This window comes from Neoarius graeffei, chromosome 14, assembly GCF_027579695.1.
Source record: "Neoarius graeffei isolate fNeoGra1 chromosome 14, fNeoGra1.pri, whole genome shotgun sequence".
Classification (NCBI taxonomy): Eukaryota; Metazoa; Chordata; class Actinopteri; order Siluriformes; family Ariidae; genus Neoarius; species Neoarius graeffei.
The window spans coordinates 22,186,755-22,205,554 of NC_083582.1; the positions used below are offsets into that span (position 1 = coordinate 22,186,755).

The window sequence follows — 18,800 nt, forward strand, 5'->3', positions numbered from 1 at the left end:
ATCATTTTCCTCAATAAATAAATGATCAAGTATAATATTTTTGTCTCATTTGTTTAACTGGGTTTTCTGTATCTACTTTTAGGACTTGTGTGAAAATCTGATGATGTTTTAGGTCATATTTATGCAGAAATGTAGAAAATTCTAAAGGGCTCACAAACTTTCAAGCACCACTGTACACTGCAATCCCACTATTACAAATTATTTTACTACAAACTTTACTACAAACTCTTTTACTATGAACTAAGTTTGTGTCCCCCCACTTTTAATGACCGTGAGTTAGAGTCTTCAAGAAAACATCACTGAGCCATGTGCTCCTCTTTCCCCCAAACCATAAGTAATCAAGTCTGCAGTTGATTACTTATTACAAGTTAACAGTGTGTTAACCCCATAAATGAAAGGCTGAACGAGCCCAACTTAGGTGTCAATCACTAACAATTATCAAGAACGGTGATCACTGACTTTAAAAAAATCCCTTAAAAGGACTTTGTTTCATGAGCTAAATGCAGTCTGACTCGTGTCTTTTCCCTGTAAAAATTGTTGTCATGGCTACGTGTAAACATAAGATCCTCTCCATCTGTCAGAAAATGCAGGTGATATATATAATTGCTGGAAGAGTTTTATTTAAAAAAACATGCAGGCGAACAGCTCCAAATCAGTGATCAAAAATCAGAGTCGAGAAACAGGCAATGATCAAGCGAGGTACAGACAGGATATCAAAGGTGGAGACAAAGGGCAAAATCTAAAATACAAAACAGAGTCGGAAACTAGAATATCAACATAGTGCTACAAAAGGTTTAGTAACATGACACACAAGGTACAGCATGCATACTTTGTAAAGTCTGTGTATAGTGAGAGTCCTTATAAGCATGCACTGGGATTGTGCTCTAATCCGGAACAGGTGCATTGTAATTAGTCCTAATGGCACTGTGCATGTGTACATGAATAACAGTTGAAGGTGTGCTGCTGCATGCTGACATGACACCGTCGAAGACAAATTTCATATCCTGGACCATCTAAAGCGTGGTGAGAAAGCAATTAACTTGTTTAAAGAATATGGTATCCTGAAAAATTCAATTTCAACTTTTAACAAAAAACAGCTCCAAGACTTCATCCATAGCTGCAATCAACATGATGGGCTGGAAAGAAGGAAGATGTGGCAATCAAACAACGGCGAGTGTGACTTATTTCCTTTACTTAAGAGTGAGTTATTTCCCTTAAGAGTGAATTATTTCCTTTACTTCATAAATATGTAAGTGAATTAAAGGGCTGATGACACGAACATGACTCTATGCAATTTCTTAAATAAACTATACAACATGGCAAACATGTTAGATTTCTGTTATAATTACGTGAAAAGCTGTTGTTATGCAAATATCCAACTTTTAATTGCACAGCGCAAGAAAACTGGGTCCGTGGCTCGCGGCCATGTTGTGACATCAGTGGGAGAACACGCTGCGGTTCACTGGCTGTTTTACTCTGGTTCTACTCAATGGAAATGGCGCATGAAAACGCCGGTGAACTCTCTAGTGCTAGCTCTTCCTCTTCTGGGAGTCTAGAATTGTGTTGATCTCTTCCGAATAGAATCTATGATAGCCTACCCTCTTTACCCTTTGCCTCTCGTTGCTAGGTGGCAGTTACATGAAAGCCGCAAGCTTTCACAAGCAAATACATGACTGATATCACGCCGACTTTATGATTACATTTATGATTATCATGTAGAATCTATAGCTCTACGTACCTTTATCTTATGTCGTTTCACAACACATGTTCTGACAGGAGGACTGTCTTTGGATCTGGCATAGCTACGAGTAGACCCCCTCCGGAATACTGGCAGTGTTGCCAGATTGGGAGGAATCCCGCCCAGTTGGGCGGTTTCAAGTGTATTTTGGTGGGTTTTGAACATATTTTGGGCAGGAAAACTTTAGCAGTATCTGGCAACAGATACTGCTGACGTTTTCCAGACCAAAATATGTTCAAAACCCACCAAAATGCACTTGAAACCGCTCAACTGGGTGGGAAACCTCCCAATCTGGCAACACTGTGTAGGCACTGCTGATGGTAGTAACACACGTTTGTGCTGAACTGAACACCCAAGAGATTCTTTTAAGCTGGGAAGGGTGTCAAAACAATCCAAATCGAAGTGTTCAGAGCACAGGACGGATGTTGGTGAGGGCTCCTACTTGTCACGAGTGCGCCTGCCTTGCCTCACCCACTTCGCATGCAGCTCGGGATCTCTGGGAAACTTGAATAAACTTACCCCATCCTTGTGGGTTTTAGAGCAAAAGCCGGCAACACAACGCGAAGGCATAATAACTATATATATATATATATATATATATATATATATATATATATATATATATATATAAAATGTATAATAATAATACTAATAATGACAAACTGAACACCTGTCGCATCAACAACAAACTGGTAAGTTAGGAGGAAGGTTCTTTCGCTGACGTCATATAGCTCCTCCTCCTCTTTCGTCTCCTGGGTGCTGCAGCCCTGTCAAATTTGCCCAAATAGTCGCGGTTTTTATCATAACTTGTAAAATAGGTGCCTTCGTGAATTAATATATGAATCATCGGGAATTACTTTTTATGTTATAAAACATCGCCAAAGATGTCAAAAACGTGTCATCAGCACTTTAAGCGTTAATATAAATTAACTACAATTGGTCTTGTTTTGCATAAGAGTGAGTGTTTGGTTTAACAAGTGAGTCCATTTCAGTATCTCATCTCATCTCATTATCTCTAGCCGCTTTATCCTTCTACAGGGTCGCAGGCAAGCTGGAGCCTATCCCAGCTGACTACGGGCGAAAGGCGGGGTACACCCTGGACAAGTCGCCAGGTCATCACAGGGCTGACACATAGACACAGACAACCATTCACACTCACACCTACGGTCAATTTAGAGTCACCAGTTAACCTAACCTGCATGTCTTTGGACTGTGGGGGAAACCGGAGCACCCAGAGGAAACCCACGCGGACAACATGCAAACTCCACACAGAAAGGCCCTCGCCGGCCCCGGGGCTCGAACCCAGGACCTTCTTGCTGTGAGGCGACAGCGCTAACCACTACACCACCGTGCCGCCCCATTTCAGTATTACGAACTTTTTGGTATACACTGTGTGCACAATTATTAGGCAAGTGAGTACTCTGACCCTACCATTATTTCTATGCATGTTTTGCAACCGCAAGCTAGATACACTTGAATGCTAATTGGATTTAAGCATTCTCAGGTGGTATTTATTTGTGTAATGAGGGAGGGTGTGACCTAAAGTCATTAATACCCTATATTAAGGTGTGCATAAATATTAGGCAGCTTCTTTATCTCAGTCAAAATGGGCCAAAAAAGAGATTTAACAGACACTGAAAAGACAAAAATTGTAAAATGCCTATCAGAGGGATGCAGCACTCTTGAAATAGCTAAGCTATAGAAATGTGAGCACAGAACAATCAAACATTTTGTTGCAAATAGTCAACAGGGTTGCAAAAAATGTGTGGAGAAGAAAAGACACAAATTAACCGCAAAAGACTTGAGAAGGATTAAACATGAAGCTACCAGGAACCCATTATCCTCCAGTGCCACAATATTCTAGAACTGCAACTGACCTGGAGTGTCCAGAAGGACAAGGTGTTCGGTGCTCAGAGACATGGCCAAGGTAAGGAAGGCTGAAACACGACCACCACTAAACAAGACTCACAAGTTGAAATGTCAAGATTGGGCCAAGAAATATCTGAAGACAGATTTTCCAAAGGTTTTATGGACGGATGAAATGAGAGTGACTCTGGATAGACCAGATGGATGGGCCCATAGCTGGATAACTAATGGACACAGGGCACTTTGACTCAGACACCAGCAAGGTGGTGGAGGGGTAATGGCATGGGCTGCTATTATTAAGGATGAGCTAGTTTGACCATTTCAGGTTGAAGATGGACTTAACATCAACTCCCAAACCTACTGCCAGTTTCTAAAAGATACATTCTTCAAGCAGTGGTATGGGAAGAAGTCTGCATCATTCAAGAAGGCCATGATTGTTATGCAGAACAATGCACCATCACATGCACCCTAGTACTCCACTGCTTGGCGAGCCCGCAAAGGCCTTAAAGATGACAAAGTAATGACATGGCCCCCTTCCTCACCTGACTTAAACTCTATTGAGTACTTGTGGCCCCTTCTTAAGCATGAGTTTTACAGCGAGGGAAGACAATACACCACTCTGAATAGCATTTGGGAGGCCGTGGTTGCTCCTGCACAAAAAGTTGATCGTCAACAAATCAAAAAACTAACAGACTGGATGGAAGGCTCATGGCAGTTATTGAAAAGAAGGGTGGCTATATTGGTCACTGAATATTTTTGAAATGCTAGAAGTGTTTATTTGTTAATTCTGAGTTGTTTATTTGTTACACTGAAAATTAAAATAAACAAGTGAGATGGGAAACTTTAAGCTTTTCATTTAGTTGCATAATAATTCTGCACACTAAATGTTGCCTAATAATTGTGCACACTTATATATTCCCCTGAGAAGGCCTAAACTCCCCTTTCCTTTGTTAATCATTCTGGTTTTAGGTTTATTAACAATTTGGATTGACTGAGAGCACTGTATTTGTTCAACGATAAAATTAATCATCAGGAATACAACTTGCCTAATAATTGTGCACACAGTGTAATGAAATATTTGGAAGTCCCTCAAGGAGTTTGCTATAGCAGAGTTGCAGTGTATATAGAATTCTACAACAGTGTTTATCATAAGGAACAGTCGTAAGAACTCTTTTAGGAAGTTAAAAATGCTTAACAAACCTTTAAAGAACCCTTCCCCCCCCCAAGAGTATGATTAGCTAACAATAGTTTCTTAGCTATGTACATTAGCAGAAACTAAACTTTAAATAGGAGTTAGGTGAAACAAGGTGGATCTATATCACCTAAAAATGACACTGACTCGCATGTTGTCTGTAGTTTGTGTACATTTAAACATGTCTGTGCTCCAGTGGCATGATATTTAATTTTGGGGGGATGTTTTTTTAATTAATTAATTAATTTATTTATTTTTTGTGGGCACCCTCTCACATAACTTATTTGAACACAATTTCCTGTGTTTGCACACACCAGTTCAGTTTCTCCCTTGATTAGTCTCCTAGGTCTATCCCACCTACACCCCACCCCAAGTCCTCCTTGACCTGTTGTTTTTGACTATTGTGAGTAGTCAGTTGTTATCCTAGTCAGGTCTATGCTTCTTGTCATTTTCTTGTTTTACCTACCCTTGTATCCATTTCAGAATGCTAAGCACAGGAGAGAAACTGAACAGGAATGCACAAACACAGGAAATAACAGAAGTTGTTGTTCAAAATATATGAGGTGTTCTCTGATGGCTTAGCAGTGAATTCATCATGGTGGATATGAGATTTTATAACAATAACAACAAATAGATTGTCAAAGGTGTACTGCTGCAGAAAACGTCAGCAGCAAGAAGGTCAATCTACTGTACCTGCAAATTGTTATTAGTCCAGATGTCCTTAGCTCCTAATTTTATCGGTACTCTGATGAAAATGTTGAAATTCAAATCCCTGAGGTCATTCTCCACCTAAGAGGATGTAACAATTTAATAGTAACCACACTTTGCCAAATAAATTTGGCACATCAAAGCTATTCTTAAATATTTTTATACCTTGAATATTTGATGGACTGGTTTCTCAAGGTCGTTTTTCCCTGAAGTAAAGTTAACATGAACAGTGGAATTCTCATGCCTTGCAATGAAATCATATGAAGCAAAATTTTACTCACAGACAAAACAAATATCAGTAGATGCACACAGGTAAAGGCCATTAATGCATGTGTGTGTTCTGGGATATTACAATATTTGACCATTTATTGATGGATGTAAACAAGAGTATGGCAGATGTCACATTTATAATTTTACATATTTATTAGAACTAGAAATCATAAAAAACTAACCTGATCAATGCAATGTAGATGGCATATTTCACATCAATGGTATCATTTTTGAAGAGTTTATTGTCAGATGAATGTTTGTCATTGTCACTGTAAAGATTGGGGTATTTGTATCAGTTCAGTAAAAACATCAGTCTGTTTACAAAATGAACTATAGTTTTTGTACATTGTTTTTTGATTAAATCAGTACAACTTTCAGATTTGAAAAGGATAGCCTTTATCTTATCTTATTTAGCAATCTTTAGCCCAGATCTACTTAATTTATCTGTGAATGCATGGATTACAAAAGCAGTTACAAGTGGTGCATCAGTGATACTGTGACTACCTATTACCAGACTGAAGAGAGACAATTCTTTTTCTGTGATTTCATTTCTGCATGACATAAACCCAATTTTTTTCTGGATTGTGTGGACAAAAAGCTATTATTTTTTAACAGACCTGAGCCACTTTCATGTGTAGTTCTAGATCAGATATACATCTGATCTAGAACTACACATGTGACTATATGTGGTCATGTGACATGAATTAGAAGGCACATTGTAATTCTTGGGGATTTTTCTCCCAATGTGCATAGCACTGTTATAAACACCCAGGGTTGGGAGCATGGCAAAACAACAATGAAGAACAACAATAACAGTGGATCTTTCTAGCTTGACTGTTATTGAGGGAAAGTAATCAATTGTTGTCAAAACTGAGAAGCATTCCAAAACAGTTACCCAAGAATGGCAATGTGTAGTCAAAATAAATGTGGCTACAATGCCAAAGAAATGGTCACTCACTCTCACTCATTTACAGTACATGCTTTATCCAGGTCAGAGTCACAGTGGATCCAGAGCCTATCCCAGAAACACTTGGAGTATTGCAGGAATACACCCTGAATGGGATGGGTTACCAGTCCATAGCAAGACACTATGCACACAAACATTCATGCTCTTGTTTACACCTGGGGCAATTTAGACTGGCCAGTCTGCCTCGTGGCATATTTTTGGGAGATGGGTAGAAACCAGAGAACCCAGAGGAAGTGGACATACAGACAGAGGGTAAACATGCACAAGAACCCAAGCTCAAGATCAAACCTGGGACGCTACCTACTGTGTCACCATGCTGCCTGCCAAAGAAATACTCTCCCAGAGAAATATCTGTGTTCCCACTCTGGTCTTTCTCCTGAACCCACACATCATGCGGTGTAGCAGTGCCAGCAACAACTGCCAGCAACAACTGCAAAAGCTTGTCAGCTGAGATGCAGATGTTTGCTGACAACCAGAACAAACACAGGCTTTGGATATTAGCATATTAATTTGTCGCTTCTACGATGATGGACTGTCTAATGAATAACATTTTTTGTTTGTGATGCAGACAAAATTGATATTGATGTGCATATATGGGTCATTTTTGGGGGACAGGTGCATATGATCAAAGACAGATATTGGTAAATTACATTTACCAATGCGAACAGGCAAAATACACAAATCCAAACTGAGCAAAAGAATCAGAATTGAAGAAGAAACCTTTATTCGTCACATGCACACTTCAAGCACAGTGAAATTCATCCTCTGCATTTAACCCATCTGAAGCAGTGAACACACGCACACACTCAGAACAGTGGGCAGCCACACCAGAGCGCCCGGGGAGCAGTCAGGGGTTAGGTACCTTGCTCAAGGGCACCTCAGCTCAAGGCCACCCCATGTTAACCTAACTGCATGTCTTTGGATTGTGGGGGAAACTGGAGCACCCAGAGGAAACCCACGCAGACAGGGGGAGAATATGCAAACTCCACACAGAAAGGCCCTCGCCGGCCGCTGGGTTCGAACCCGGAACCTTCTTGCTGTGAGGCGACCGTGCTAACCACCATGCCGCCCATTGTACAAAGAAACTTGTAATATGAAATGTAGCCTTTGTCAAGTTTGTGTCTTTGTTGGACAAAAAGACATTTAATTCATTTTATCATGCACAGGTGCAATCCACCATGTGGAATGTGACGGTTAATATAATATAAGAACATACCTGGATGCAGATGCGGAGAATGTCACCATTCTGTCAAAGTCACTGTCTTTGTTTATGTTATATGTAACCTCAAAGATAGCCTATCGTAGTAATGCAAAAATTGAGAGATTGAATGTCATCAAAAGTTACCCTGAAGGGATAACTTTAACTTATTTTTTCCTTAATTCTAATATTTAACCAACCTATAATCACAAATCTACACTACTTCAATCTTTGTCCTAGGCTTAACTTGAAACTCAATCCCCACATCCCTCTTATTATATACAATACCTATAAAAGAACAAATAAATTATGAACTCATTTCGACTCACCAAGCCATTATTCTTGAAGATGGGTTTACTGATGAAACAAGCAGTCTCCCCCAGTGCAGCTTTTTCATCACTATCTACAGATACACATTGCAGCCTGCCCTGCTCAGACAGAAAACAAAACGGATATCTTTTCTGTTTAGTCATTCAGAAATATAACAGAATGAAATGAAACAGTACTTCTATGAACCAAATTCTTTTGCATTGTTTAAGTCAACACACTGTAACAGTTCCCACTGATGAAAGATACATCATTTGTTAACATAGTTTTTGAAGGGTATATACACTGAGCCTTCATAGCACACTCATGAGAACTGGATAAATACTTTATAAAGCAAAATGTTTAAAGATTTTTGTGGCAGCGGGGGCGTGGTCAAGCACCGGTCTGTGACAGGAGGGCGGAGTCAGGGAAGGTGAGTGGCAGAATCACTACACCTGATGGCAATTAACCTGTGTTTGTGTGTCTTCCCAGTAACCGCGCCCTAGTTAAGGAGGCAGAGGGAGAGCAGTGTGTGTGTTTGTCTCTGCTGTTTGAAATTGTCTACTGAAAAGTGTGGCAATAAAGCCTCAGTTGAATCCTGATCTCTGTCCTGCTGTCCTCTGTGCTCCACCCACCCATAGGGAACTTACTACAGTGGTGCCGAAACCCGGGACAGTGGAGCACCAACCCAGCAGCCCCATGGAATCCTCCCCGTTCGCCGACCTGGTCCACACCCTCGCCACGGCTCAGCAAAGCCAGCACCAGGCGTTCATCACACTCCGAAAGGAACAAGAGCGGCGCTTCGAAGCCCTGGTGCTGGCCCAGCAGGAAGATCACGAGGCGTTCCAGCATCTCCTCACGTCGGCGGGGTCCACCAGCGCTCCGGCCGCGGGCCCGTCTCCCCTCACTGTCACCAAGATGGGCCCGCAGGACGACCCCGAGGCGTTCCTCACGTTGTTCGAAGAGGTCGCTGAAGCCTCGGGGTGGCCGATGGAGCAGCGCGCAGCGCACCTCCTCCCCCTGCTAACGGGAGAGGCACAGCTGGCCACACTACAGCTCCCCACTGACCGCCGGCTGGCCTACGCAGACCTCCGTCGGGCCGTCCTCCAGCGCGTGGGGTGCACACCGGAACAACAGCGCCAGCGCTTCCACGCACTGCGATTGGAGGAAGTCGGCCGGCCGTTCGCGTTCGGCCAGCAGCTCCAGGACGCCTGCTGGCGGTGGTTGAGGGCCAACGATTGCGACGCCGAGGGAATCGTCGACCAGGTGGTACTGGAACAGTTCATCGCCCGCTTACCAGCCAGAACCGCGGAGTGGGTCCAGTGCCACCGCCCGGCGTCGCTGGATCAGGCAGTCGAGCTGGCGGAGGATCATCTGGCGGCTGTCCCGGCGGCAGGACAGCAGATGGCATCTTCTCTTCTTTTCTCTCTCTCTTTCTCCCCCTCCTCCTGTGTCCCGTCCTCGCCCCATTCCCCCACCGCGGAGGCGGGGGCCGGCACCACCCCAGCTGGCCCGCCACACCCGCGGTGCCCTCCCGTTTCTCCCTTCTGTGTCTGTCTCTCCCCCACCTCAGGTGAGTGAGCCCCAGATCACCGGTGCAGAGGGAAAGCCCGGACCGGTTTGCTGGCGCTGCAGGGAGCTGGGCCACCTTCAACAGCAGTGCACAGCAATGGAAGTGGGCGCGGTGGTTCGGATCCCCGACGCGCCAGAGGCCGCCCTCGATCGGGCCGGAGCGTATCGCATACCGGTGAGTATCCAAGGGGCTACATATCAGGCGTCGGTGGATTCTGGTTGTAATCAGACCTCAATTCGCCAAAGCCTGGTTCAAAACGAGGCATTGGGGGGAGCACAAGGGGTGAAGGTGTTGTGTGTGCACGGGGATGTTCACTGCTACCCTTTGGTGTCGGTCCACATTATTTTCAGAGGGGAAAAATTTATAGTGAAGGCGGCGGTTAATCCTCGCCTTACCCACTCTTTAATTTTGGGGACTGATTGGCCGGGATTTCGGGGTTTAATGACGCGTCTAGTAGAGAGTGGGTCCTGCCATTTGACAGGGGGAGGTCCCGGTGTCGCTTTGGCGGGAGCAGCTGTCACAGAGCCGTCTACGTCATCTCCGCGTCAGAGTGAGGAGCCGCCGGCTCCTCCTCTCTCTATTGGGGAATCCCTCACAGATTTCCCATTAGAGCAGTCACGAGATGAGACTCTGCGGCATGCGTTTGACCAAGTGAGAGTAATCGATGGTCAAACGCTCCAGCCGAACGCCACCCCGTCCTTCCCCTACTTCGCGATTATGAAGGATAGATTATACCGAGTGATGCAGGACACTCAAACTAAAGAGCGAGTCACGCAGCTTTTAATTCCGAAGAGCCGCCGGGAATTGGAATTCCAGGCGGCTCACTTTAATCCCATGGCTGGACACTTGGGGCAGGATAAAACACTAGCCCGAATAATGGCCCGATTCTATTGGCCGGGGATTCGCGGCGATGTCCGTAGGTGGTGTACGGCATGCCACGAATGCCAGTTAGTAAATCCAGCGGCCATTCCAAAAGCGCCTTTGCGCCCTCTACCGTTAATCGAGACCCTGTTTGAGAGAATTGGGATGGATCTCGTAGGGCCATTAGATCGGTCAGCATGAGGGTACCGCTTTATATTAGTTCTGGTGGACTATGCAACGCGATACCCGGAAGCAGTGCCTCTGCGCAATATCTCAGCACACAGTATTGCAGAGGCATTCTTCTGCGTCATCTCCCAAGTTGGACTCCCGAAAGAGATTCTGACTGATCAAGGCACCTCATTTATGTCACGTACACTGAACGAACTGTATGGGTTGTTGGGGATTAAGCCGATCCGCACCAGCGTGTATCACCCACAAATGGACGGTTTAGTAGAACGGTTCAACCGCACCCTCAAAAATATTATTAAAAAATTCGTGAGTGAGGACGCATGTAATTGGGATAAGTGGCTCGAACCCTTGCTGTTCTCAGTGCGAGAGGTCCCCCAAGCCTCCACGGGGTTCTCCCCGTTCGAATTATTATATGGGCGTAAGCCGCGCGGCATCCTAGATGTGCTGCGGGAAAATTGGGAGGAGGGACCTTCACAAAGTAAAAATGAAATTCAGTACGTTATGGACCTGCGCGCAAAACTCCACACGCTCACCCACCTAACTCAGGAGAATTTGCGGCAGGCCCAGGAACGGCAAGCCCGCCTGTACAACAAGGGTACGCGCCTTAGAGAGTTCACTCCGGGAGATAAGGTACTCGTACTGTTGCCCACGTCAAGCTCCAAATTGATCGCCAAGTGGCAAGGACCCTTTGAGGTCACACGGCGAGTCGGGGACGTCGACTATGAGGTGAGGCAAACGGACAGGGGTGGGGCGCTACAGATTTACCACCTCAATCTGCTTAAACTCTGGAACGAGGAGGTCCCCGTGGCATTGGTGTCAGTAGTTCCGGAGAAGGCGGAGCTGGGGCTGGAGGTTCAAAAAGGGACATTGGCATTACGTACCTCTCCGGTCCCCTGTGGAGACCACCTCTCCCTGACCCAACTCACGGAGGTCGCCCAGTTGCAGACCGAGTTTTCGGATGTGTTCTCGCCCCTGCCCGGTCGCACTAACCTCATAGAGCACCACATAGAGACGCCCCCGGGGGTGGTAGTGCGTAGCCGCCCTTACAGACTACCCGAACACAAAAAAAAGGTGGTTCGGGAAGAATTTCAGACCATGCTCGAAATGGGCATCGTCGAGGAGTCCCACAGTGACTGGAGCAGCCCGGTGGTCTTGGTACCCAAGGGCGACGGGTCGGTCCGGTTCTGTGTGGACTATGGAAAAGTCAATGCGGTGTCTAAATTCGACGCGTACCCAATGCCTCGTATTGATGAGTTGCTCGATCGACTAGGCACAGCTCACTTTTATTCGACACTGGATTTGACGAAGGGATATTGGCAGATCCCCTTGACTCCATTATCCCGGGAAAAAACAGCCTTTTCCACACTGTTCGGCTTGCACCAATCCGTCACACTTTCTTTTGGGCTGTTTGGGGCGCCTGCTACGTTTCAGCGGCTGATGGACAGGGTCCCCCGCCCCCACACTACCTATGCGGCCGCATACCTGGATGATATAATCATTTATAGTAACGACTGGCAGCGGCACTTACAACACCTGAGGGCCGTCCTTAGGTCGCTGAGGTGAGCGGGTCTCACTGCCAACCCGAAGAAGTGTGCGATTGGGCAGGTGGAAGTACGGTATCTGGGCTTCCACTTGGGCAACGGGCAGGTGCGTCCCCAAATTAACAAGACAGCAGCAATTGTGGCCTGCCCGAGGCCCAAGACCAAAAAGGGGGTGAGACAGTTCCTGGGGCTGGCTGGCTACTATCGTAGGTTTATACCTGATTATTCGGACGTCACCAGCCCACTGACTGATCTCGCTAAAAAGGGGGCACCAGATCCGGTCCAGTGGACGGAGCAGTGCCAGCGGGCTTTCTCTGAGGTAAAGGCTGCACTGTGTGGGGGGCCACTATTACACTCCCCTGACTTTTCTCTCCCTTTTATGTTGCAGACCGACGCGTCGGACAGAGGGCTGGGGGCGGTGTTGTCCCAGGAGGTGGAGAGGGAGGACCGCCCCATCCTGTACATCAGCAGGAAGCTGTCGGTGCGTGAGGGGCGCTACAGCACCATAGAAAAAGAATGTCTAGCGATCAAGTGGGCGGTCCTCGCCCTCCATTACTACCTGCTGGGGTGCCCTTTCACCCTCTGTTCGGACCACGTGCCCCTCAAGTGGCTCCACTGCATGAAAGATGCCAACGCGCGGCTCACCCGTTGGTATCTGGCACTCCAACCCTTCAATTTCAAGGTGGTCCACAGGCCGGGGGCGCAGATGGTCGTGGCGGACTTCCTCTCCCATCAAGGGGGGGGGGGAGTCGGCTGCAGGCCGGACAGCCACCCGGCCTGAGTCGGGTGGTGGGGGTATGTGGCAGCGGGGGCGTGGTCAAGCGCCGGTCTGTGACAGGAGGGCGGAGTCAGGGAAGGTGAGTGGCAGAATCACTACACCTGACAGCAATTAACCTGTGTTCGTGTGTCTTCCCAGTAACCGCACCCTATTTAAGGAGGCAGAGGGAGAGCAGAGAGAGAGCTTCCCCAGACGAGACTACAGTGTGTGTGTGTTTGTCTCTGTTTGCTGTTTGAAATTGTCTACTGAAAAGCGTGGCAATAAAGCCTCAGTTGAATCCTGATCTCTGTCCTGCCATCCTCTGTGCTCCACCCACCCATAGGGAACTTACTACAATTTTTCTATAACTTAAAGCATATATGCAGAAACATGGCCTCACTTTCATTTATGAATTACTTGAGACCTCAAGAATGGCACAGGAATAGTTTTAAGCATTAACTATACTTAATGCTAATAAGCATATATGCTTAAAATCTACTGTAGTAGTAATTTTTACGATTAAAGTGATTCATACAGGTAGTGGTCTGAGTGATTGACCTTGACGTCCGTAACGTCACAGCAGGAAGTCTATCGGTCTCAGAAACATGGCCTCACTTTCATTTATAAATTACTTGAGACCTCAAGAATGGCACAGGAATAGTTTTAAGCATTAACTATACTTAGGCCCAATCCCAATTCTAATTTCTACCCCTCCCCCTCCCCCTTCTCCTTGGCCCTTCCCCTTGAAACTGAGCTACAAGGGATAGGGCTTGAAATTCAACCCCTACGTATTGGGATAGCCCTTCAACGATCGCATACGTCATCGCGTACCTCCGTCTGCGTTTACGTTAGCAAAACGCGACCAAATGCGTCATTGGCTGCGACCAGCCGCTACAGTCAGAGCCAGAACCAGAAATCTCTGCTGGCAGGGTGTGATTTGTTAACTAACACCACTGAATGGGATATCTTTGGCGCTTCGTGCACCACATCCGACAGAATGAGGTGTCAGAACACTCATGTAAACAATAAAAGCGAGAATAACAGAACAAAACGTACGCAGTCAAGCAACCGAAAACAATACTCACTCCCAAAGCTTTTTAGCAGCAGCTTGGATTTCAGAAATCGCTGCTCATTCTCAGCTCGAAAGCGAATCAAGCGGCGTGTTTCCTCTGGATAACAACTTAAAACACGTAAATAATGGAGAAAATACATTTATGACAATCTTTCGCCGCGGGAACCGCCATCTTTCTGAAATCCGCATGAAATCTCGCTGAAATCCGCATGGCATTGTGGGAAATCACTCAAACCCCTTTGTTCGGAGTCAGCTCCAGGAAAATCTCCGTTTGGAGGGGTACAGAAGCCCTACCCCTTCCCCTACCCCTCCGCGTTAACTGGGATTGGGATACCCCTACCCCTTCACGTGAACGCGCAAAATGGAGGGGAAGGGCCAAGGGGTTGGTCCAAGGGGTGAAATGGGATTCGGCCTTAATGCTAATAAGCATATATGCTTAAAATCTACTGTAGTAGTAATTTTTACGATTAAAGTGAATACAGGTACAAAGTGAATACAGGTAAAGTGAATACAGGTAGTGGTCTGAGTGAATGACCTTGACATCCGTAACGTCACAGCAGGAAGTCTATCGGTCTCATAGCCATTTCTGCTATACTAAAACACAGAGCTGACTGCAACTCCAATCCTCCATTTTGAGCTAATTTATCGCCATGCCATGTAGATGTGTTGCTGGCAGGTGCAGCAACACAACAGAAAGTGGATTTACATTATATTCATGGCCCAAATATGTTCAAACTGCAAAGATTTGGATGCGTTTTGCGAGAAGTTCACGGGCACATTGGATGCCTACGAAGTGGTCTCTCCTCTGCTCTGCACATTTTACTGAAGACTTGTATGAGACCTCTGATCTGTTGAGGAGCGTTGGCTATAAGCCCGTATTGAAAGAGGGTGCAGTACCAACAATTAAAGGAAAAGAAAACTACAAGGAAATTATTTATCTTCATCTCATCTCATTATCTCTAGCCGCTTTATCCTGTTCTACAGGGTCACAGGCAAGCTGGAGCCTATCCCAGCTGACTACGGGCGAAAGGTGGGGTACACCCTGGACAAGTCGCCAGGTCATCACAGGGCATTATTTATTTTATTTTTTAAAAAAGGAAAGTAAGTTCAGTTGCACCAGTTCTCCTGGAGTGTGAGCCGAGGGTTGTTGGTAAAACTCAGGATGGAATGGGACGTGATATGTTATTGCTTGGGCAGTGACCTCCCCACGGTTGTTGCTAAAACCGGTGACATCCCGTCCCGGGTTTTAGTAATTGCCTGAGCCGAGCAGTAATGGCGGAGTACTCAGTATGGAGAAAATGAAGAATAAGCAGACCAGCCGTCTGATTTATCCGCTGGATATTGCTGCCATCTCACCCTTACATGGAAGAAGTGAATGAATGGAGAACTGAACAAAGAACTGAAAGTCAGATTGCTTCAAAACAATTGGCCACAAGGTCGGCCTTCAAGAAGCAAGTACACAGATGGGTAAGGTCCGACTCTCATTTGGATACAAAACAACACGTTTTTTACCTGCATTTAGATTAATACATGTAACTTGTATTGTGCATTTAAGTTACCAGTATAAGATTATTTAATCTGTGGGTGGTAAAAGAGAGCAACTGGACTTGCTTGAAGACGTTTCACCTCTCATCCGAAAGGCTTCTTCAGTTCTGTCTGACTAAGGCCAAGTTCACATTAGACCATATCTGTCTCGTTTTCTTCGCAGATGCACTGTCCGTTTACATTAAAACGCCTGGAAATGCCGGGAAACGGGAATCCGCCAGGGTCCACGTATTCAATCCAGATCGTGTCTGGTCCGGTGCTGTGTAAACATTGAGAATACGCGGATACGCGGATACGCTGTGCTGAGCTCTAGCTGGCATCGTCATTGGACAACGTCACTGTGACATCCACCTTCCTGATTCGCTGGCGTTGGTCATGTGACGTGACTGCTGAAAAACGGCGCGGACTTCCGCCTTGTATCACCTTTCATTAAAGAGTATATGAAAATACTGCAAATACTGATGCAAATACTGCCCATTGTGTAGTTATGATTGTCTTTAGGCTTGCCATCCTTCCACTTGCAAGTGGTAAGTGACGCGCATGCCCGATATGCACTGAGATCACACACACAGCGGCTCAGTCCCAAATCACTGCTCGTGCACTCCACTCACGCGCTCTGTGAGCTGCGCAGGGCCGGAGTGCGCACCCTCCAGAGGGCACTCGCTGTTCAGGGCGGAGTGATTTGGAGCGCAGGATGCCTGCGGAGCCGAGCGTATCCGTGTATTGGCGTTGCTGTGTGCACGCGAATCGTGTATTGGCGTTGCTGTGTGCACACTAATCATTTTAAAAACGTTAATCTGATGATCCACTGATACGGTCTAATGTAAACCCCACCTAATAGGGAGTATCAGGTATTTATCCTCTCATGGATGAAAAGCAATCCTAAGGTGTCGTTGAGTCATCCAGTTGGTGTGGGTCACTAGGGGCTGGGTGTGAACGGCCTAGAGAGTCGTTGGGATGATCAATGGATAGTTGGTTCTCTCTGTCCTCTTGTGAGTCACTGAAAACAGCTGGGTTTTGTTGTGCATTCAGTTGTCTGGGAAGTGTGCTAAGGACTGCATTATAGGTGGCTGATAAATGATGTCTTAGACCACCACCTCTGTTCAGTGATGGCTGTTCCAGGTTGACAAAAATGGGTTCTTTAACTCCTCGCTCATACTCGCTCACTGAACAGAGGTGGTGAACAGAGGTGAACAGCTATTAAGCTGGGCATACACTGTGCGATTTTTTCAATCACGGTATTCAGCTGCTGCTCACACTGTACGAGTGAATCGCAGGGGTAAACAACACGCAGCTTACAATTCCTGTTCTCACACTATACGATCCGATGCTTGGATGCGATGCTCGGATGCGATGCTCAGGATTTCAAACAGGTTTGATTTTCATCCGATCGATCGGGAGGAGGTTGTGAGGCATTAATCGCTTGTCATTACCCCATGTATACTACACGATCCGAGACGCATGATTGAGCCAAAACTTGGCCTGATCTCCAAAATAGTCCCACGAGTGAAAACCGTGTCAAAATCGGGCCAAAAATCGCACAGTGTATGCCCAGCTTTAGTCAGACAGAACTGAAGAAGCCTTGCGGATGAGAGGTGAAACATCTTCAAGAATCTTCAAGCAAATCCAGTTGCTCTCCTTTACCACCCAGTTTACTATGACCTGGATGACTGAGAATCTTCACAGACAAGATTATTTAATGTGCTTCAGAATGTGATTGTCTCAGTTCATCAGATTATTTAATTAGCCTTTTACGTTTTATCAGTGAAAATGCATGCATGTACATGTATGTTGCATAAGTTATAACACCTATCCTGTTTTAATGAGAGTCAACCCACAATCAATGAAGTCAAATCAGTTTTAGTTGAGCAAGTCGGTAACAGTATTTCTTACTTTCACCATAAATTTTTATTTATATGACTTTGGTCTATAGCTGTAAAAGGCCTCGGCCTTAAAACCGGTTACTGCTGTGATGCCATGCACTCAAGACTGTCTGGCTTTGCGGGGCAGCTCGAATGCCAAATTTGCGGTCAATTTTAACTCTCAAAAATATATATTTTTTATCCCCATTTATGCAGCATACAAGAGTCAAGGATGGAGATACTATCCACTCAGAAATGTATTTAAAAATAAAGGTTCTGCGTATCGACTTTGTGTCATGACCAAAGGTCACACTTTCTGGAGAAAGGATGGAATGTAATAAACCTTATAAATATTAAGGTCACTGTGAGGGGGTGGTCAAGCATCGTCTGTAAACAGTGAGGAGTCAGGTTGAGCCAGCAGGTAACATGTAAAGAGTAACATCTGTGTCAAATTACTGGCTATTATTAATGTGTGTCTTTCAGGATTAGCCAGTAATGAGAGAGAAAATTGTGTGACCCCACATGTGTGTCAATGTGCTAGATCAATGAAAAGTGAAAGTACAGAATAAATATACCTGTTCTGAAGCATGCCTCCCAGTTCGTTATTGTCCCACCTCAGAGAACACTGGTGCCGAAACCAGTGAGTGAAGAACAAAACGCCATCATGGAGTCCTTGCCACTCAAGGAGTTCATCTATGCCCTTGCGACTGCCCAACAAAACCAGCATCAGGGGTTGATCACCATGTGTCATGAGCAGCACTTTGAGGCATTGCTCTAGGCCCAGCAGGAGGATTGCCAGGTGCTCCTATGTCTCATCACATCTGCAGGTGCCCCAGCCACAGAGTCAGCAGGCTTCCCCTATGTCACGCTCATGAAAATGGGGCCACATGATGACCCTAAGGCCTTCCTAGTGCGCTTTGAGCAAGTCACGGAAGCATAGGGTGGCTGGATGAGCAGTGAGCAGCTTGCCTACTGCTGCTCCTCACTGGTAAAGCACAGGTCATGGCTCAGCAACTGCCCTGACAACAGGCCGGAGTACACTGACCTGAAGTACGGGATCCTGCAGTGTGCCGACCACACCCACGAGCACCACTTTCAGTGCTTATGCGTGCTGACACTGGAGGAAGCTGGTCAGCCATTTGCTTACAGCCAGCA

General features: G+C 45.9%; 1 protein-coding gene across 1 annotated transcript in view; it reads right to left on the reverse strand.

Annotated features, from left to right (window-relative positions):
* Positions 1 to 18,800, reverse strand: part of LOC132898050 (integrin alpha-X-like) — a 267,909-nt gene that overhangs the window by 12,918 nt on the left and 236,191 nt on the right. Inside the window, exons 21-25 of the mRNA XM_060939420.1 lie at positions 8,269 to 8,367; positions 7,958 to 8,037; positions 5,957 to 6,043; positions 5,670 to 5,748; positions 5,490 to 5,585 (exon numbers count right to left, since the gene is read on the reverse strand). Coding sequence (XP_060795403.1) covers positions 5,490 to 5,585; positions 5,670 to 5,748; positions 5,957 to 6,043; positions 7,958 to 8,037; positions 8,269 to 8,367 — 441 coding nt within the window. The remainder of the gene's footprint in view (positions 1 to 5,489; positions 5,586 to 5,669; positions 5,749 to 5,956; positions 6,044 to 7,957; positions 8,038 to 8,268; positions 8,368 to 18,800) is intronic.